The sequence below is a fragment of the Mus caroli genome, chromosome 1, assembly GCF_900094665.2.
Source record: "Mus caroli chromosome 1, CAROLI_EIJ_v1.1, whole genome shotgun sequence".
Taxonomy (NCBI): domain Eukaryota; kingdom Metazoa; phylum Chordata; class Mammalia; order Rodentia; family Muridae; genus Mus; species Mus caroli.
In genome coordinates, this window is record NC_034570.1 from 41,613,167 (window position 1) to 41,635,666 (window position 22,500).

The 22,500-nt window shown below is 41.1% G+C and overlaps 1 protein-coding gene across 2 annotated transcripts in view; it reads left to right on the forward strand.

Moving 5' to 3' along the window:
• Nab1 (NGFI-A binding protein 1) overlaps window positions 1–21,837 on the forward strand; it is a 42,550-nt gene extending 20,713 nt beyond the window's left edge. Inside the window, exons 4-8 of one of the 2 annotated variants that reach the window (XM_021172229.1) lie at window positions 973–1,024; window positions 12,997–13,086; window positions 14,987–15,149; window positions 17,688–17,804; window positions 19,835–21,837. In XM_021172229.1, the coding sequence (XP_021027888.1) occupies window positions 973–1,024; window positions 12,997–13,086; window positions 14,987–15,149; window positions 17,688–17,804; window positions 19,835–19,923 (511 nt within the window). In that variant the 3' untranslated portion in view covers window positions 19,924–21,837. The remainder of the gene's footprint in view (window positions 1–972; window positions 1,025–12,996; window positions 13,087–14,986; window positions 15,150–17,687; window positions 17,805–19,834) is intronic. The other variant, XM_021172236.2, reaches the window with a different exon arrangement.
• The last annotated feature ends 663 nt before the right edge of the window (window positions 21,838–22,500 follow it).

A 22,500-nucleotide genomic window follows, 5' to 3' on the forward strand; every position in this document is an offset into this window, starting at 1 on the left:
CTTTCTCAGGGCTTCAAAATAATTAAACTATATGTAATTTGTCCACAGCAGCCCACTGGAACTTCTGATCTTAACTGCAATTTCTGTTTTTTGTTTAATTCTCCTGTACTTCCTCCATTGAAAGTTACAGACTCCAGGACTGTAGAGTTCTTGCCATGGTGTAGGCATTCTATGACATAGACCTGGGCATAATGACTTGGTCTCACAGCCCTTCAGACACAATGATACACCTATTAACAGCCAGACTTGGCGATGGCTGGGAGAAAAATGCCTCCTTTGTTAGTTATGGATTCTTGTGTGCATTCTTCTGTTATTGGAAATAACACCACAATACATAAAATTGCATTTTGTCTATTCCAAGATATTTTAGTAATTAGATTTACTAATTTTAGTAATTAGTATTTTTATAATTATATTGACTTGTCATAGTTTAGTTGGAAAGAATATATACAACTATATATACATATCAAGGTGGTGCCTCAAAGAACGGGATATCCTAGCACTGTGTGCCATGTCACAGGTATGCTAGGAACTCTGAGATGGTTCCCAGAAGGGAGACTTCCAAGTCAGGTAAGAATGTCTGTGGTTTTGGGAGACAGACACAATGGTCTTATTTCATACAGTCTTATGCATTCATTTCAAATGACCATTTTTATCATTATGTTTTAAATGGTTCCTGCTGAATTTTAAGGAGCAATTCCTTGATACTTTGTTATTGTTGTTAGATTGTTGTAAAGTAGCACTTTCTCTGGTCAAGTTCTCAGATCAGAAGCTTTCTGCAGCATGTAATGGTATGCGCATATCCCTTAATATTACCTTGGAAATAACCGCACGTTATGTAAGTGGTTATTTAAGTCATTTTTCATGTTATGGTTTCAGAATCCCATATTCTGAGGGGATGTTGCAGACTGAAATCATTCAGTAATAAAAGTGGCTATCTTTTCAAGCTTTTTCTTTTTCCCTTCCTTCTAGGTTAAAATGTGGTGAAAGAGATGAATTATCTCCAAAGAGAATTAAAATAGAGGTATGAATACACATAATACATTGTATGCTAATAAGTTTTTCTTCATTTAGGATAAGATCACCAAAGCAGTGTTAAAATTTCCTAGTTCAGGCACAAAAGAATGGCCATATAATTCAGTAAGAAAATTTTTTACATCTTTTTATTTGGGGGGGGGGCGTTTCGAGACAGGGTTTCTCTGTGTAGTCCTGGCTGTCCTGGAACTCACTCTGTAGACCAGGCTGGCCTCGAACTCAGAAATCTGCCTGTCTCTGCCCTCTGCCTCCCAAGTGCTGGGATTAAAGGCGTGTGTCACCACACCCAGCAATTTTTTAAATCTTAAAAGCAATATAGAATTTGTTATTCTGAAGTACTTGTAGTAATCTCAGTGAGTAAACCCAGGAGATTTTTTTAAAATGTTTTTGAGATTTTATTATTTTTATGTGTGTATGGGTGTTTTGACTGCATTTATGTCCTGGGCCACATGTATGCAGTGTCCATGTGGACCAGAAGAGGCTGTTGGACTCCCGAGAGCTGGAGATGTATCTGCTTGTGAGCTACTGTGTCAATGCTAGGAATTGAACCCATGTCCTCTGGAAGAGCAGCCAATGCACGTAGCAACTGAGCCCTCTCTCTGCTCTCTTCCCCCAGAAGATTCTTAAAACGACACTGTATTGACCAGATTGATACCGGGTTTATCAAAAGTTAATGTGCAAATTAGCTTCTTATAGACTGGAAAATCCTCATTGATTAAACAGATCTTTCCTCTCTTGACATTAGCTAGCAGGTCCCTCAGTAGCTGACTTTTAGGGCTCTGTATTATCCTCGGGAACCAACAGCTCAGTAGCTATAATTGTGGAAACATTTGTGTTCTTAAAACCTTCCCCAAGACACCCTGTTTGAGACTGCCCTTGTAATTTTAACTTGGGAGTGGTAGGATGGAAACTGAACAAGAAAGCATGCATATCTTAGGGCTCTTGAGGTCCAGATGGTTTCAGAACTACCCTTCCTCAGTTTCGGTTGCTTATCTTTCCTAAGACTAGTTTACAGCAGAATGGAAGTTCTAATCACAGCCCCTCCTCTCTTCCTTCTCTCTTGGGTGTGGATATGGACGTGGACTCTGGTCTACCCCATTATTTAATGATGTCAGGTTGTAGCAGGTCACCCATGACTGGCCACCCCAGCTATCAATCACCACGTGATCCTTTCTTACTGTCTGTATGGCAGAGTTCTTCCTTGGTACCAAGCCAGAATTATCATATAAAAACATACCTTTCTCTTGCTTTCATCCTAGTGGCTTTCCATCCCTGTGACGAAGCCTAACATGGGAGGTATCTGCCACCCTCATAGTCTGGCTCGGGCTTGCTTCTGGGCTTTGCTCTTTAACATTTCTGTTCCTACTGTTCCACCTGTTCAAGCTAACACCAGCCCATGTGTTTGGTGTTCTCAGCATCCACCACCATAGCCCAGCCTAGGTGGCCATAGTTTATGGGGGTGGGGAGGCAGCTGTGTACCCCAAATCACACTCTAGCTGCTGTCCAGCTTGTTTCATACCACTTACAATTATGAATTCTTGAATGTTTGTGTTTAATTTAGAATTGGCCTGCTCTGCTAAAGAAGACTAGGGCTCTTACCTGTGTGCCTCCTACCATATGATGAGTCTATAGCATTGCTTTGCATTGAACAGGCATGAATAAGAGCTCTTAGATAAAACAGTTAATGACTGTCATTCATGGTTTTTATTAGATATTTTCTTCATTGACATTTCAAATGCTATCCGGAAAGTCCCCTATACCTCCCCCGTCCCCGGCCTTGCTCCCAAACCCACCCACTCCCGCTTCCTGACCCTGGCATTCCCCTGTACTGGGGCATATAATCTTTGCAAGACCAAGGGGACTTTCTTTCCAATGATGGCCGACTAGGCTATCTTCTGCTACATATGCAGCTAGAGACACGAGCTCTGGGGGGTACTGATTAGTTCATATTGTTGTTCCTCCTATAGGGTTGCAGATCCCTTCAGCTCCTTGGGTGCTTTCTCTAGCTCCTTCATTGGGGGCCCTGTGTTCCATCTTATAGATGACAGTGGGCATCCACTTCTGTATTTGCCAGGCACCTACATAACCTCACAAGAGACAGCTATATCAGGGTCCTGTCAGCAAAATCTTGCTGGCAATAGTGTCTGCGTTTGGTGGCTAATTATGGGATGGATCCCTAGGTGGGGTGGTCTCTAGATGGTCCTTCCTTCCATCTCAGCTCCAAATTTTGTCTCTGTAACTCCTTCCATGGGTATTTTGTTCCCCATTCTAAGAAGGAACAAAGTATCCAAACTTTGGTCTTCCTTCTTCTTGAGTTTGTGTTTTGCAGATTATATCTTGGGTATTTTAACTTTCTGGGCTAATATCCCCTTATCAGTGAGTGTATATCATGTGTGTTCTTTTGTGATTGGGTTACCTCACTCAGGATGATACCCTCCAGATGCATCCATTTGCCTAAAAATTTCATAAATCCATTGATATTAATAGCTGAGTAGTACTCCATTGTGTAAATGTACAACATTTTCTGTATTCATTACTCTGTTGAGGGACATCTGGGTTCTTTCCAGCTTCTGGCTATTATAAATAAGGCTGCTATGAACAGAGTGGAGCATGTGTCCTTATTACAAGTTGGAGCATCTTCTGGGTATATGCCCAGGAGAGGTATTGCTGGATCTTCTGGTAGTACTATGTCCAATTTTCTGAGGAACCGCTAGACTGATTTCCAGAGTGGTTGTACCAGCTTGCAATCCCACCAGCAATGGAGGAGTGTTCCACTTTCTCCACATCTTTGCCAGCATCTGCTGTTTCCTCTATATTTTGTTGTTAGAGTTGGAATTCTGTTCATGTGGCTATTTTCTTTTAGGTTTGTTGAAAGATTACTTTTTTGCTTTTCCTAGGGCGTAGTTGCCCTTCTTGTGTTGGAGTTTTCCCTTTATTATCCTCTGAAGGGCTGGATTTGTGGAAAGATATTATGTGAATTTGGTTTTGTCATGGAATACTTTGGTTTCTCCATCTGTAGTAATTGAGAGTTTTGCTGGGTATAGTAGTCTGGGAGTGGCATTTGTGTTCTATTAGGGTCTGTATGACATCTGTCCAGGATCATCTGGCTTTCATAGTCTCTGGTGAGAAGTCTGGTGTAATTCTGATAGGTCTCCCTTTATATGTTACTTGACCTTTTTCCCTGACTGCTTTTAATATTCTATCTTTATTTAGTGCATTTGTTGTTCTGATTATTATGTGTCGGGAGGAATTTCTTTTCTGGTCCAGTCTATTTGGAGTCCTATAGGCTTCTTGTATGTTCATGGGCATCTCTTTCTTTAGGTTAGGGAAATTTTCCTCTATAATTTTGTTGAAGATATTTACTGGCCCTTTAAGTTGAAAATCTTCATTCTCATCTATACCTATTATTCTTAGGTTTGTTCTTCTACTTGTGTCCTCGATTTCCTGGATGTTTTGGGTTAGGATCTTTATGCATTTGCATTTTCTTTGATTGTGTGTCCATGTTCTCTATGGAATCTTCTGCACCTGAGATTCTCTCTTCCATCTCTCGTATTCTGTTGCTAATGCTCGCATCTATGGTTCCTGATTTCTTTTCTAGGATTTCTATCTTCAGAGTTGTCTCCCTTTAGGTTTTCTTTATTGTTTCTACTTCCATTTTTAGATCTTGGATGGTTTTGTTCAATTATATCACCTGTTTGGTTGTGTTTTCCTGTAGTTCTTTAAGGGATTTTTGTGTTTTCTTTTTAAGGTCTTCTACCTGTTTAGGAGCGTTTTCCTGTAATTCTTTAAGGGATTTTTGTGCTGCTTCTTTAAGTACTTCTACCTGTTTAGCAGTGTTCTCCTTTATTTCTTTAAGTGAGTTATCAATGCCCTTCTTAAAATCCTCTACCAGCATCATGAGATATGATTTTAAATCCAAATTTTTCTTTTCAGGTGTGTTGGGGTATCCAGGACTTGCTGTGGTGGGGGTACTGGGTTCCGATGATGCCGAGTGGTCTTGGTTTCTGTTAGTAAGATTCTTACCTTTGCCTTTTGCCATCTGGTAATCTCTGGTGTTAGATGTTCTAGCTGTCTCTGCCTGGAGCTTGTTCCTCCTGTGATTCTGTTAGCCTCTGTCAGCACTCCTGGGAGTCCAATTCTCTCCTGAGTCCCAGTGGTCAGAGCACTCTCTGTAGGCAAGCTCTCCTCTGGCAGGGAAGGTGCACAAAGGGCTGGAGCTCAGCTCTGTTTCCTGGCTGAAGATGAAGGCCCTAAGGGCCCTTGTCCAAGAAGCTCTAAACAAACAATTCTCTTTTAAGTTGTGCTCATGTTTGCCTTTAATGCTTTGTTTTGTTTTGTTTTGTTTTTGTTTTTCAAGACAGGGTTTCTGTGTGTAGACCTGACTGTCATAGAACTAGCTCTGTAGAACAGGCTACCCTTGAATTCACAGAGATCCACCTGCCTCTGCCTCCTGAGTGCTTGGACTAAAGGCATGTCCTACCACCTGACTATTGTCTTGTCTTGATGTTCACTTTGGAGGACTATTCAAGATGGGTTCATTCCAGTTCAGGAGGCATTGTCAATTGTTGACATTGTCTAACAGGTTATGCTGAAAGGTAGTAAAACAGCTTAATCATACTGCATACCAAGATAACTGCAAGAAGATGATTGTAGATTCAACTGTGGCTCTACTGAGAGAAAACAGGTGAATGCAGACACTGCCTGGCCTGTGTTGTTGGTGCAGTTGAGGAGAAAAGGTGCAGATCTAGCAATGGCTGCTGCTCTTTGCAGCATTGGATCACAGTGGTCCAATAACAGCTGTTATTCATGCCTGTTCAATGCAAAGCAATGCTATAGACTCATCGTGTGGTAGGAGGCACACAGGCAAGAGTCCTGTTATTCTTTAGCTGGGTAGACCTATTCTAAATTAAACAAATGGTCTAAATTAAATCGATGGTCATGACTTGATCTGCTCTTCATGTAAGCCATACTGTCCCACACTTAAACATATGGCCATGACTGATGGGAGCTGCCTTTATTGCTTTTTGGCTGTATGAATCGTTTTTTAAACCCCTCAGTGGCCCTGAACTGAAACTTAAGCAACTACTTTCTGCAGAAAGTTAAAAACTTTGATTTAGAATTAAAACAACCACAATTGCCTTTCCCTGTAAAAGTCCTAGCCCTTCCTAATAAGGAAGTGCTTTTAGGCCCATGCACATACAGGGCTCCTAGCTTCTTCCTTGAAGTAAACACAATCTTACCTTGAATTTAGGACAGTAATTCATGCTCTGTTGTTGTCTTTACAGTTTTGGTCTTACTTGGTTTTGTAAAAGTACTTAGGCATCACTAAGAGATTGATGGTTCCCCATGTGCATAGTGTGTCACTTAGCATGCTAGTCTGTAAGTCTGGCATGGTCCTAGCCGGGCTCTGTTCTGTGTTCTGAGTATGTTTAGGTGTTGGCGCTGTCCACATGCTTCCAGAAGCTGATGGTGGGTGGTATTGGCTGTCATGGGGTCTGCCCCCTGTAACACTTGTCACCAAGATTAGTGCCTTCCATGAGGCAACTGTGGCATGAGAGTGTGTGAGGTGCGAGTGGGGCCTCCCTTGGGAGGTTTCAGTTGAGCTGGATTTTAAAGGTAGGAGTGCCAGGGGGTATTCAGGGTGCCATCGTAAAAGTAAACTGGCATTCGGGGAAGACAGATGTAACAAAATACTAATCACTTTTAGGAAAACAATATTTGTCGAGCAATGTTCTTGACACAAAGTGCCACATAAGGAAACCTGGAATGAGAACTTTAGAACTCTGCAAACCTACTTCTACACTCACTTTAATAAACGCATCTGTGCTTCTCAGCTTATTCCTTATTTGAAGGACAGAGTCCCAATTGCTTAGGCCAAAATTAATTCAAGGACCACTTCTCTCCCTTGCCCCAAAAGGGAGCCAGTAAGCACACGGAACAAGTTGCTCACTTGTTTCCGTGTTTAACAGGATTTTTTTTTTTTTTTTGGCAATGAACAACAACAAAATGTGATGTCCAGTCTGGTAGGAAAGGAAGCAATTTTGTGTGCTGTTGTCAGCACATTAGGATGCGCTAGTAAGGCAGTGCTGTGTGCAAGGGCAGTGTGATATCTTCCTGGGGCAGAAGGCTGTGTCTCCCAGATCCACACTGTAAGGGCTGGGTGCAATGATGCTTCAGTACTCACCTGACTTTCTCCTCTGAGACAACATTGTTCTCCCACAATGATGGCTTTTTAAAGTATCAACAAAGACTGTATAAAAATATATATCTTTTGTCCTTAAATGACATACCGCCTCACAAGGTATGTTAGATGTTAAACTATATAAAGATTTTGAACATTATTTCTTCAGTTTCTAAAGTAAATAAGATAATCACAGAGACCCTTCCCACTTGAGTGAGCCTTAGCGAAAGCACATGAAAGTGGACAGGTCTGAGGAAATTCCCTCTGCAAGCTCTGTGTGACAGTGAGTCAGGCTTGGTTAACACTTCTGCAGATTGAACAACTGCAGAAAACTCACCTCTAGCTAACCCAAGGGTGAATTGTGTGTTCTTATTCTTATGTTTCACAGGGACTCCAAAGCATGTAGCTGTGGGACAATCATAACAATGATGAATTTGTAAATCATGCTATTATGTGCCAGTTCCTGCTAGACATTTATCACAAACCTTCTTGTGTATGCCTTATGATGTCCATTCCACAGCCGAGGAAGACCCACAGCTGTCATGTTGTTATCCAGTGGCAGAGCCAGGGTTTCCAGCCCATGTCTTACATCTAAGCTCTAAACAGTACCTTTCTGGGTGCTAATGAGCGTTCACAAAACACCTCACCTGCACAGATCGGTTCTGTTGGACTTAGAATCTTCTCTCTGCTCTGTGGTTGTGAAGAAAAAAGTGTGTGCAGGACTTGTGGTCTCTCAGAAAGGCAATGGCAGTAACTATTTTCTAAAATAAGGACAACTGCCTGGTAAACTGTAAGTTTTGAGTAGAAAATTTAACAGTGGCAACTGTTAAATATATTAATATGAAAGAGAGCTTCCATATTTAGAGTGAGTAGAAAGAATATGTTGGAACGCTATCTGTAGAAGGTAGTCTGATTTATTTACACTCTTCCTTTGACAGGGTAAGATGGCTTAGCTGTACGTCATGAGCATACAGAGTTAAGAGCCAATCCCTGGATGACTTGTCTTTGCTTAAAGGTTTAAAATACTGGTTCAAAGAAGAGTCAGCTAGTAACCTTCTTTTTGGTTTAAGAACAAACTGTTATTATCTCCAGTAATGGCAGCTTTAAAGGCACTTCTTAGAGAGGGAGACTGCTAAAGGCCACTGACTGCTTAGATAGACCGCATGCAGTGTGTCTTTTTCTTGTTAGTTTTCTTCATTTGCCAGAATTGTTAGAAAGAGGGCAGACATGAGGGATGACAACTCTGTCCCTGTGGAGTAGAGAGTACAGGACAGACCTGAGGGATAACAATTCTGTCCCTGTGGAGTAGAATACAGGAGAGACATGAGGGATGACAACTCTGTCCCTGTAGAGTAGAGAGTACAGACATTGCTGGTTGGAAGAAATGAATTCGTTAATAGACCAGAAAGTCCGAGAACTGGGTTTGAACAAGAAAGAGGAAACATCTGCCAGCCAGCTGCTCTGGGGAAGCAGGGAGTGAGAGACAGGGTCAGAATATCCACCTACACTGTGACTAAGCTCGTGAAAGGAAAGCTGGTGGAGTCTGAAGTAGGCTCTTCTCTCTAGATCAGAAAAGCAGAAACAGTACAACCTGCTATTCATACAGAAAGCGTGAATAGAGAAAGGGGAAAACGCACACGTGGGGTTAAGAACATCTGCCACCATGCATCTCTCCAAGACAACTGGGCAGTGGCTTTAAAACAGCTCACTGGTGCTTAGTGGGAAAGAGAGAGAGGAAACCAATGGCGTGAGACTAATTAGGTCACAAACACGTATCGTATATTCTCATTGCTGAGCTCCAGATTCTCATCACCAAGGGAACGCTGTAATTAATGGCAGCAGCCATCAATGTGACATGGAGATAAATTGCTCATGGCATGGTACAGCTGGTGCCTAGAAAGAAGGCTACAGAGACCCAAAATAAGCCTTGTACAAAGCACAGTAAAGACCAAGCTATTCTTCTACCAATCTACCAGTATCTTAGAGATGTTCTCCCTGTGGTTTATCTGTTGGATATTCCAGGTGCCTTGTTTCTCATTATAAACAATGGAGTACCAACTCCCCATTTTCCAGCAAGCTTTCATGTACAAACTTTGGAGGTCCCCACCCCAGTTTTGCAGTATTCTCATAGCTGACCATGAAGGCACTCATGACAAGATTTGCCATCTGCATAGTTCGTTTAATTCCCACAAATCTCCCCTGGGCAGGCAAAGCAGGTGATGCAATCTCCATGGAAAAATTGGGAATGCTGTAAACGATGCGGTTAACTTGCTGAGACCACACATCTGGTCCTAACACAAGAAGACTGGTTAGCGACTTCCTCCTTCATAAGCCTCTTCAGACAGTATTTAAGATATTGGGACATCTGGGGATTCTGTCAGCAGCTACACCCACAACATACTGTTGAGCTGATGATGGCTGCTGTAAGTCTCCAGCCCTGACTTCACTTGTTGGTCCAAAGTTACTACCCCTACTTACCAGGCTTATGTACAGGGAAATCTCATTGCAGCCCTGAGAAAAAGATGTCTCTGCCTGCAAAGATCCATCTTCTTGTTCCCTTTGTAAACTATGCCTGACCCTGTAGCCTTTATTGCAGTGAGTATCCCCAACATACTCCTAGGCTACTGTTCTCCATCTTCATCACAGACATTAACCAAGTATCAGCTGTGTCTGGTATAGCCTTTCTAAAATCTGGCCTGGCAGTCTTCTCTGAGAGCATCAGTGGCTTCTCTTTACCATCTATATAAAAGGAGTATTTACATTGTTTAAGATAAGATTTAAATTTCATAGTATTGTGTATAAGGCCCCACAGAATCTGGCCGTGCCTGTCGAGCATCTCTGGACACTTCGTTAGTACTCCTTACTGTAACTGTGATAGACCATGTACAGCCCATTGGTTTTGCCCTCAGGCCTTTATCTAAGCTTCCGTCTTTTCCTGAAGAACTCCTCTCAGCTTCTTGTTCTCTTTTGAGAGCCTTCCCAGTGTTCCAGGTCTCGGATCGATGGCCTCTATGGGCTGATGGCCTCTATGGGTTGTTTGTCAGGGTGCAGCAGCATGCCTTTCCTGGCTGCTGCTGTAGCCCCAGGTGCTTTCACCGAAATATCTCCCTACCAGTATTCCCAACATCTACTTGCTGGTTAAAGTTTTATGTATGTAGCTCCCACTCATCCTTGGAGAGCTATACTGTGCATATATCCCTAAAACACATTCTTTTCCTCTGTATAACAAAGGGACGGGCAAGTCACCTATTCTGATCCATTTTATGTTACCTAAACGTGGTAGAGTTGGGGCTGAACTTTCTAAATGGGAGGAATATTTTTTGTGGGTAATTCATATGTACCAAGCACTGAGGTAAGTATTTTCTTTGCACTATTTTCTTTCCCTAAAAATGCCTGTATAAATGAGCCTCATGGCTGCTATAGTGTCCCTCTTACAAATGGGACAGTATATACCCAGGGAGAAAATGGTCTGTTCCGCACCCCAGGATTAGCAATAGGAACAGACTTCAGATTACAAAGTTGTAGTCAGTTCTCATGAAAAATAGCTATTATTCATAGTCAAGTTTCAGAAATATCTTCATGTTAGGGCTGTATGCATTGAGCTTAGACTTGGAGCTGGTGTCTATAGCTATAGAACAGGGGAAACAAGCATTGTTTGTGAGGGGTAAGTAGAAAATGTCTGTGAAATCGGAACCAGTACAGTTTGGGCTTCTGAAAACTAGCAGTGAGGTTGTTGGGCAGTCTGCTTGATGCTTGGCCCAAGTGTACTAGTTTGAGCTTAAAGGAAGGTTTGCGCGAGTGGAGGCTGGAGTTATAGGAGTTAAAAAAAAATCTTAGAAGAAAAATGGAGTAACCAGGAGAATAATATACTCATGCTCTTATATAAAGATGTCTCTAGCTCACCTACTGATTGCATTCCCATTCAGCAGTGTTGGAGCTAGAAAGGCAGGTGTCTTCAATCCTAAGAAAGTACAGTTGGAGATGAAGGTGCATGAAGTGGTCTCACAGTGTCAGAGTTATTTACGTTTTACTTCCAATCATGTTGTTTCATGTCTGACTTCAAACAACAGATAATTGTGGTTGTGGTGCCTTTAATCCCAGCCCTCAGGAACCAAGGCAGAAAGGTTGAGAGTTCAAGGCCAAGGCTGAGCTACAACCTGGACTAGCCTGGCCTGTAAAATGAGACCATCTCAAAACTTTAAAATTTTTAATTAAAAATAGATAACTAGATGTTATTTAGGAAATTGATTTTGTAGACTAAATATTTGAAAGCATGGCATACAAAGACCATAATGGGAGACTGTTTTGAGCCAATATCTTATATTGCAAATAAAATAAAACATTGTATTATATCACCACATCTTTTTCTACTAGATTACTGTAATGGGTTTTTTACATTGTTAACCCTGTGTTAAAAGCATGTAGCTTATCCCACAAAGAAAAAGCTGCATTGGTAATAAGGGTTTCTCTAAGGAGACCCTAGTGGCCTCCCCTTAAGGCTTCCTTACTAAAGCCATCATAGTTGCCTGTAGCTTTATAGAGAGCAGCCTTTTATATAACAGCAAATAGGCAGTTAAAAAAGAACTTAAAATTAATGGTGGGTAGGTTGCCCACCATCGTGTTCCATACATATCGTATACGTGACTGTTCTCACTTTGCAGACGTCATGTGATAAGTCCATGATCTCATCATCTGTTCCCAGTTGGTCCTCTCAGCAGCTCAGAAAGATTCTCTTGGCTTTACCTTCCCCCCAAAGACACTAACTTGGGAGGATAGGTACTGTAGGTCATTGTAGGCTCATCCGGACTCACGGGGACTCACGGGCAGTACTGGGAAGTTCAAGTTGGGTGGCAATTTAATTTTTTCTTTTACTTTAGGTCTTTACCAGACAGATTATAAACAAGCAATAAAAAATGTGGCAATATGGCTATTTACTGAATTTCTAAAACTCCCTTTTGGACTTTAGAGCAGTACAAATCATAGTACTGCACAAGCTTATAAAACGGTCACATATAAACCAGAGGGTAATATACAAGCTTATGCAATTGCAGTATATTAACTTTTGCATGTCAAAACAAAAATAATTAACAAAAAAAATATTTTTAAAAGTCCAACAGTTCCCAGGCCCAGCAGGGAAAGTTACACCAGATGAAGCCCATAACCCATCCAAGCGAGGCCTTTAACCTCTGGTTTTTAACCTGTGGCTCAGATATCCTGCATGTCACATAATTTCTAAGATTCATAACTCTAGCAAAATTACAGTTGTGAAGTATCAGCAACATGATTGTACAGTTGAGGACCACTGCAACAACGTTAGACAGCAAAGGTGGCTTCCTGGTGGAGGGTTCTGCCTCTTGATGCTTTTTGTGCTGGATAGTCAAAACTATAGAAAGATGCTACTTTCATGGAAATACTTCAGTGCTTTTCATAAAGCTAGAAGTAGGAAAAGGCTCTGAGTGTCTGGTGTGAGCATGTGAGCTGGTTCAGCGGGTGAGTGTGGGGTGGGGGATGGTGAGGTGAGTGTGTGTGAGGGGGTGCTGGTTGGGTCTCTTGTCTCTGTGGTCATAAAGTCTGCTTGCCAGTGCTGGTGCTGGAGAGCATCGGATTTCCAATCTTGTTCGTTTGCAGTTTTACTGTAGAAAATAAGACACGGCTTCGAAGACTGAAATGCAATATTCTACATGAAGATCTCAGATTATTTACTACTCAGGGCAGAGGGTTGTCTTTGCTTTGTGTGGTAACAAAGTCTGAATCTCTGAGCCTTATGATCTGCCCCACAGGATGGATTTCCCGACTTCCAGGAATCTGTGCCAACACTCTTCCAGCAGGCCAGAGCTAAGAGCGAGGAGCTTGCAGGGCTCGGTTCACAGGTAAGGCACCTGCCGTGACTGTCATGGGAATAGCTATAGGTTGGGGGTAGGTGGGTGCTTCAGCTAGCTTCCGCTTGAGGTTTGTGAGGATACAGTTTGTTTCTGCTTGTTAAATGTCTTCTGGTCCTCAGCTTTATCTGTCTGATGGCAGGAACATCTTGGTTCCATTTGGCTCACGAACAAAATCTGATAAGCTGTTACTTACTCTCTGTAGTTCTGTAGGAAGTGACACATTCTTTGAGTATCAGGGAAAACAGCCATTTTGGTACAACTTTTAGGTAAAATAGCACAAGATCTCAATAACGTATCGTCAACATTGCTACTTTTACCCCATTTAAAGCATTACTGAAGAATTGTTAAATTAGTATGTAGCTTTGGATAATTTTATTAATTTCTGTATATATATCAGGGGTGCATGCTTGTGTGGGTGCACAAGGGTGCTGGTATGTGTACTCATGTGTGCACCTGTTTATAGAGGCCAGATGGAAGCCTTGGGTGTGATTCCTCAGGATCCACCAACTTGATTTTTTTGAGACAGGGCTCTCGTTAGCTTTGTTCTTATTTGTTCTTCTAGCTGGCTGCAGAGCCCCAGGAACCCACCTGGATCTGCCTCCCCACTGCTGGAGTCATGGCGCATAACTCCCAGCTCAGTTCTTCATGTGGGTGCTGGGATTTGAACTTGGTTTCTCAGGCTTCTGCAGCCAGTACTGTGTGCTGCAATAGCCATTCTCCTACCCCAAAATCTTAGTCAATTTTTAACTATGTATGTGCTCAGAAATGGACATTTCCAAAGTCAGTGGGTGAATGTCCCTTTTAGACAGAACTGCAGACCTGTTTGCAGGCCCATTTAGTATTGACAAACCTTGCTACTGTGTTTCCCTCCCAGAATGGCCTGTTGAAATGTCCTCAGTTAACTGGCTGAAATGAAGTTGTTACCTTTGATCTGGTTTGTACATGTCTAGAAAAGTGATAAGGGCATTTCTCCCATTTTTTAATCCATTATGTGTTCCATCTATTGATTTTTAAAATTGTGAATCATGACTTTTGTAACCAATTTTACATAGTGGCATTCTTATAGTACTTTTATATAACATGATAATGAATCATATCTGCATTTTGACTATTACTTCATTGGCAAATGTCATATAGACACACTGCTTTGAATATCACATGCAAGTAATTTAAAGCAGAACACAGAAAAGGAGCCTCTGAAACACGTGCAGAGGTGACCTCATATGTCACACAGCAGCCTTCTGTTTCAAACATGTCCATCTATGCGTGGTTTGGAAATGCTGCTTCACTCTGGGATGGAGGCAGAGATCCTTGCTGGCAGGGATGCCTCTCTGCATAATTTGCATTGTTTAATTTTGGTGGGAGGTGTGTTTGTCTTGTTCTTCTAGACAAGCATTTTACACCTTTTCTCCTCCAAGCAGGCTGTCATCATAGCAGAATCTGGGTAGCGCTAAATCCTAAAATAAGATGCCAGGATTTCACCCTGTGCTCAAAGCAGTTGACAGCAGATGTTGCTGCTGCTCTTAGGCTCCTTTTTTCCATCTTTTTTCTTTCTTGATTTCTTTTTTTTTTTTCTTTTTTTTAGAAAGAAGGGGAAATCCTTTAAAGGACTCAGAACCTTGGGAAACAAAGTGAAGGTTACATTGGCTTTGAGTTTACATAGAGTTCTCTTTATGGGACTGAAAGGAAACCTTTTGAACAAACCTGGTGTCTTACATGACACAAGCATGCATTCATAGTTATGGAGGCAGATATACATCCACAGGAAGTGTGAGCTCCTTTTAATAAATACTAAATGCATTCTCTGGTGTCTCAAATTAGCAGCATCAGGCCATGAAGAAATCTAGAATGCTGTAGTTATTGCTTTTATCTTTGCTTTACTCACTAGCAGGTTGAAAAGGGGATGGCGAAGCAGATGGAGCTCCTGTGTGCCCAGGCCGGGTATGAGAGGCTGCAGCAGGAGAGGAGACTCACGGCCGGGCTCTACAGGCAGAGCTCCGGCGAGCAGAGCCCTGATGGCGGCCTGCCTTCTGATAGCTCTGATGGACAAGGTGAGCCTCTGCAGTGACTGGCCACTTGCCTCTCAAAGAGAAGTGGGGAGAATGGATCCCTTTATGTCTTGGAGGGATCATATCTGCGGAAATCCATTTTCACTAGTTCCTTTTCAAAGGAAAGTGGTCATCCTGCATCCTGTGTATTTTAATTTCTAAAAGTCCTTACGATTTATTATTCCTGTACTATAGTTTGCGCATGTGTAGAGGCGTGGTCAGGACAGGGATGTGCGCATGCAGCCCATTTCCACGAAGAAACAGATTCCATCAAAGATGCTGCTTTGCTGATAGCACCTGTTTCCTTGTGGTGCTAGGATTGAACCCAGGGCCTCCCACTGAAATACAGTGGGAATGACAGAAACACCGTTCTTTAAACTTCAAAAATCAATTTGTCTAAAATGTATATTTGTTTCCTAACACAAGTCTGTGTTAGAAAGCTGAGTCATGAGTGTTTTTACTACTCTGAAAAAAAAAATCTTTTTGGCTTTTCTCCTGTCTTCAGCATGAAGAAAACCCCATGTCAGTGTCATCCACTCATTGAAAAGGTTTTCTGAAGTGTTTTCTATATGCCAGGCAGGCCTCCAAGGCCAGAAGGCAGAGCAGTACAAAAGACATCCTTGCTTATGCACAGCTTAGCTTCAAGTAGCGAGGAATGGTGTGTAGCCCTGTAAATCAGTCCTCAGCTTCAATATCAGTAAATAGCATACTGAAGGATATTGTCTTATTTTATGTATTATTTACTTTCTAGTAAGAGGTTAGTATTGTTAATAATTTGTTTCACCAAGTAAGAGTCCATCTTTTAAAAAAATGATTTAAGTTCATACAAAGTAACAGGTTTTGATGTGGTATTTCATGCAGTATTTTCCTCCCTCCAACAGCTCCTTTCTTGTAACACATACCATATTACACTCTCTCCCTTCACCCTCCATAAAATCCCTTCTTCCTATCATCCCCTTTCTGGTTTCATCACACACACACACACACACACACACACACACACACACACACACACACGCGTGCGCGAGTGTGTGCATCTAGGTTCAACATAAAAAAGAAACTGTGGAGTTGGTCTCTCAGTTTGGCTTACCTCACTTAATGTAATATGATTCCCATCCCATCTGCTTCCCTGTGTTATTATTTCACTTTTCTCTCTGGCTGGCTGAATAAAACTCCCCCATGCACCTGTACCTCGTGTTCCTTATCTGCTCTTCTGCTGGTGGACATCTAGGCCTGATGATATATCTTGGCTGTTGAGGAGTGCAGTGATAAGCGGATCGCGCACATCTCTGTTGTAGGGTCTCCAGAACACTGTAGGCATGTATGCAGGCGTGGTAGAGCTGGGTTGCATGGAGGTTGTTTTTAGTTTTCTGTGAGCCCTCCATACTGGTTTCCAAGGTGGCTGTACCAGTGTTCACTGTCACCAGCAGTGAGCAGGGAATTCTTGCCCTGTGTCCTCTCTGGCACTTGCTGGCTCAATGTTAGCCACTCCAACTAGAGCGATGTGGAAATTTAATTTTAATTTGCATTTGCATGATAGCTGAGATGTTGAGCCATTTCCCAGATATTCAGGGAGTGTGTATGTGTGTATATTTCTTCTTTGCCATTTGTGTATATTTCTACCTTGGCATTTCATTAGTTCAGTTATTAATGGAAGGTTAGAGGTTTTTGTGACTGATTTCTGCACTCCTTTATATGTCATGGATGGTAATCCTGTCTGACATGTATTGGCAAAGATTTTTCTTCCAATTCAAATTAAGAATACCTCGTTAGTAAGCATTCTCTAGCTATGAAATAAAATGTCACCTTCGATCACAACACCAGAGTAAAACAAAGATTTCCTTTCTAACACTTGACAGAAACGTTGTAGCTAAGGTCTTCTTTAGCTTCTCTGACCCTTCTTAATGGCTAAGAATTAACATATAAGAAAAGACAATTATGAATGTTTTGATGGTGATTAATTTATGACACTAGGATAACTTGCTGTGCGATAGTAATTTCCTGTGACAGATAATATAATATGATGTGTAACACATTTTACAGTATTTGTACTAATTATTTTTTCATGGATTATGTTTTTTTTTTTAAAAAAAAAACTATAATTGGCCTAAAGCATTCTCTGCCTATCTACTATTAAATGTGTGGTTAGTTAATAGCATGCCCTAGTATATGATTATTAAGAAAATGTCTTACAGAGGAGCTGTATAACTCAGCGTTAGAAGGCTCCTAGAAATGTCCATCTCTTGTTCGGTTCATCTTAGTTCTTAAGTATCCCCCAACAGTTTGTATATGCCAGGTACTAACATTAATGACTTGCCATTTATTTTCCTCCTAAGTTATTATTTTAAATGTCATTTCCTGGCTATTATAAATGCTGCAGAGCCTCTTGATTCTTCTCATTCTCAGTAAGGTGTGTTCTGGCAACTTGTGAATGTTTATCTATAAAATCAAACAGAAACCAAACAACAAAAATCACAGGGACTGTTTAAAATGTTACTTTGTTTTCTCTTTTCTTTTTCTTTCTTCCTTCCCTTTCATTAGGAGAAAGACCTTTGAATCTCCGAATTCCTAGTGTGCAGAACAGACAGCCCCATCATTTTGTGGTCGATGGGGAGCTGAGTAGGCTTTACTCCAGTGAGGCGAAGTCCCACTCCTCAGGTGAGAACACAGTCTGCAACCAGGGAAAACCTGAACAGCATTCCCTTAGCCCTGCTCTCCCACTTCTGTCCCCACTGAACTGTGTCACTTGTCAGTTCCCCTGGGGAATTTTAGATTGCTAAAATGTTAGCCAGCCTCTTTGAGAATCATAACAGTATAAGGAATGTCTGGGAAGAGTTGTATAGGTTAAGACGACTTGACTAGCTATGGATTTTGACCTGCAGTTAGGTTAAGCTGAGTGGTTATGCTGAGATGGACTAGCTTTCCTTTTCTGACAGTGCAGTGCTGTGGTGTGTGGTGTGTCACGGGCATGTTCTGCATCTGTCCTTGTGCTGAGAGAGCCTTGAGTACCAGGACCTGACTTTTTGCGCAGATGCATTTTAGGGTGAGGTTGATGTCTGGAATGATAGGCACATCTGTGTACTCTAGTCAAATGAGTCAGATAGCAGTAGATAGTGGCTGCCAACACCATCGAGGCGAGTCTAGTATCACTCAGTCTCTGAATAAAAAAGTAACTTTAGGAATCACTTGGTCAGAGTCGCTGATTTTATAGATGGGAAAGCTGAGATAGGACAGTTCACTGGGTTTGTACGTTCAGTCAGGGGGAACCTGTCTTTATAGCTGTTGTCCATTGAGGACCTGCTGAGAAGTTTATCCAGAGAGTCCCTGTCTTTATGTTCATGCTCCTAGGAGCGGATGCTAAAAAGCCTGATGTCCTGAGTAGTGTTCTGACCCTTGACCACCCGGCCACTGTTTCACGCTGACTGTCAAAGAAGTTGAGGATGGAATTACCCTAACATGATAGCAAATTGGTCTCATATCTTAAGCAACATGAAAAGCCAACCTCTTCTTTAAAGTTCTTAACAAACTCACATGTTCCCTACAAACCCAGATTGCTTTGAAGTCTTTACGTAAAAGAAATAGCGCAATTACATTGGTCATATTTGTCTCACCCTGGTGATACACGTGGTATCTCTGCTACACGGAGATTTAGTTAAGCTGGGATTTTACATAGAACAGAACAAAGTGATTCCTAAAGTGTGTGTGTGTGTGTGTGTGTGTGTGTGTGTGTTGTAATGTCCATATTTTTGCATATATGTAAAGTATAATACATATATTATTGAAATAACTATTCATAAAACTCCATGGAATCATTATTTATGAAAGTAACCTTTATTCCCACTTATCCCAATTTTTGAATGCCATGGCTAGAAGAACTTTTAGAAATTGTTTTATATTTAAAATTGAAGATGTATTCCTGTTTCAACTTAATGATAAATATTTTAGCTATTAACATTTGTATGTAAATGACCAGTTTGGTTCTATATATTTAACACAGTTAACTAAGCATTTTTGGAAAGGTCTCTCTGGAGACTGGAGAGATGACTCAGTAATTAAGAGCACTGACTCCTCTTCCTGAGTACCTGGGTTCAATTCCCAGGATCCACATGGCAGCTCACCACTGTCTGCTATTCTACCTCCAGGGTTCCAATACCTTCATGCAGGCAAAACTCCAGTACACATTAAATAAAATAAATTTAGAAAGGTCTATGGGTTCATGTATGTCTTGCCCTTGCCACTCACCGTATTCTATGTCTATACTCTCCTCATTTTATAGGTAATACACAAAGTAACTTACCCCAATTAGTTTATACCTAATACTTGGTGCAGTTGGGGTCTAAATAAAACTGTGAGTTTGTTTCTGTTTTTGTTTGTCCGTCTGTCTTTATTTTTGTTTGTTTTTCATGAAATGGGTTCTTGCTGTGTGACCCTGGCTGGCTGGGTACTCTGCACATAGCCCAAGTTGACCTGGAACTTGAAGCAGTCCTCCTGCCTCAACTACCTGAGTCCTGGAAATACATCACTACCATGTTGCCACAACCCATGCTTTTAACAACTAAATAAAATTCCATCTGGAATTTCATAATTATGAATAGTTAATGTTTGCTAGGAAGTTTGGGGTTTAATAACTTGATGTTGTAGTCCACTGATTTCCAGTTCCAAACTCGTTCTGGTTTTGTTTTATGCAGAGAGCCTTGGGATTCTAAAAGACTATCCTCACTCTGCATTCGCCTTGGAAAAGAAAGTTATTAAAACAGAGCCCGAAGACTCAAGATAGCTGAGATGCTCCGACTGTTCTCTGGAAATGGCACCAGATTCAAGGATAATGCTCCATCATAGATTAAGCCTTAATAACCAGTGTTGCCTCATTCAGCTCACAGACCATAGCCAAAGCATAAGAACCCACACAGTAGTCTGTGAACATCAGGACAAAGCAACAGCCACAGAAGAGGGAATCAAGAGAGCATTGCAATGTAACAAGCACTGACCACATACCTTTCTGTGTAAGCTGCTTGTGTGGAAAGGCTCAATATTGTAGGCATTCACTATTTAAGAATGTACAACATGTCTTTGTAATTTATAGAAACAAGTCTAGGTGTTGATACCTTGTGGTCTAATAGATGTGGATACCATTCATTTTACTTGAAATTTTGTTGTCTACTTTAAGTGTATTTACCATAAATGTTACTCGTCAGCAATTAGAACTTTTGCAGTCATAGAAAGAAAGTCTGGGCAATGTAGTTGTTGGCAAGGTGACTGGAGAAAGATGGAAGATAAATACACAATTTACACCAAGGAGAAGACTGTGTGTTTAATACCTGATAACATTGATTTTGATTAATAGGAAATATGTAGCTGTTGCTAAATAATGTCACTTTCATTGGTTTAATCAATGCACAAATTAAAAATTGGAGTAACATTCCCAAAATGAGGTAGGCTATATTTATGGCAGCTGCTCAAGATGTAACAAAGGTTGGACAGAGGACATGAAATAAATGGGTTATTGTGTAAAAGCCTTGACTTAAAAACATTGATATTTCAGAATATGTTAAACAAATTAAGGCATAGTAAGAGAGCCCTAGATGTGATAAAGATGATGGATGATGTGGGTGAATGGACGTGGAATGTGTGTCTTGCTTTTAGTTCTGCTTTAGATCATGCTGTCATAGATATGAGTTCCTAATCTGTTATACTGAAATCTGTTGGCCAGATGTTAGGTGAGATGTGTGCACCACCACAGGCTCTAAGCAGTGTCACATAGATAGTCACTTTTCAATTTGATCTGTAGAAGAGTTCTACAGTAGAAACACCAGTAAACAGCTTTTCTACCATTACAAGGCTTTTCCCTTCCTAGATGATTCTATTGGACCATAGCACCTTGCCCACTAAAAAGTATCTTAGGGACCATGTGCCTCTGTTTCTACCGTGAGGTTGATTATTGTGGTCTCACTGTCCACTGTGTGTAGAGCTAGTGCGATACCATTTAAATAGAATGTTCAGTTTTTAATATTAGCCACAGCACTGGATATTATCCCTATACTTTCATGAACCGTTTCCTGTGTTCCTTAATCTATTTTGAGAAATTTTGTGGTCCTTTTTCTTTTTTTAAAAAAACAAAAACAAAAAACAAAAAACTACGTCTTACAGTTCAAGTTCTTAGATTTTAACATACAAGTTTTAAAAGACGCAGTAGTCTTCCAGCTGATATTTGTCTCTCCTGGACCTAGAACCTGCATTTTTAAATCCAGAAGAAAGTCTCCTTAAGTAGCACACTTTTCTGACTTCCAAGCTTAGAGAGAAAGAAGAAGAAGCACACACACACACACACACACACACACACACACACACACACACACACGTTTTCAGTAGAATACAATTTTTATCTTGTGAACACTAATGTATTAAACTTGCTATACATTAAAGCAAATAATATATATTTTTATTTGAATGGTATATATAAATTAGATGTTATAACTAGTGGGGTGTTCTTCATTTCGTTTAAGATACTTTCACTGAACAAGGTCAATTGGTTACCTCAGTATTACAGCCAATATAACCCAAGGGACCATTTCTCCCTAAGTCTGTGTTATTCTTTATTGTGTGAATTCTGCATTTTTGTGTTTCCTAAAACTGTTGAAGAGATGAGTGAACTTGCTTCCCGTGGCAATAAAGGATTTCTCTGCCTCACAAATCCTTGCTTGGAGTGCTTTGCATAGCACATGATATTCGTCTATGCTGCCTCCCTCACCGCATGTCAGGGGATAGGATGAGCTTCTCTTTTTTCCGGTGACACTGAGAGTTGAAGCCAGAGGCTCTACCACTGATAGGCCCAGCACTCATGTTACTTTTTTATTCTGAGACAGGCTTCCTAACTTGCCGCAGCTGGCCTTGAACTCACCCTGTGCTTTATACATTTCACTTTTGAAAGGGCAGAGTACTTCTGACTCAGCACCATGTTGTTTGTGGCTTTGATGCTGCTCTGAATCTTCAAAAGAAAACCAACCAGGTTGTCAACCCAATGAGAGCATGAGCCCTGGTCTGTCTCTTGTAGATTCAAGAGATTACAACAGCAAATATTTGATGAAAGCCCTCTTCTGACCCAGCACTGTGCAAGGGTTGGTTCTGGAGATCCAAGTGTATTTGCTGTAATCTCTGGGTGTTCTCATGAATGACATTCTCCAGTGGCCTTCAAGTTAACAAAGGATGACTCATTGTCCCCTGATATTGAAAACACACATTGATGACAACTGTTTCCATAGTGACCGTGCACGACAAACATTCCCGACACCTAAGTGATCAGAAGCTGACACTGTGATAATGCTTTCATTTCTGAATGTGTGATGGCTACATTGTC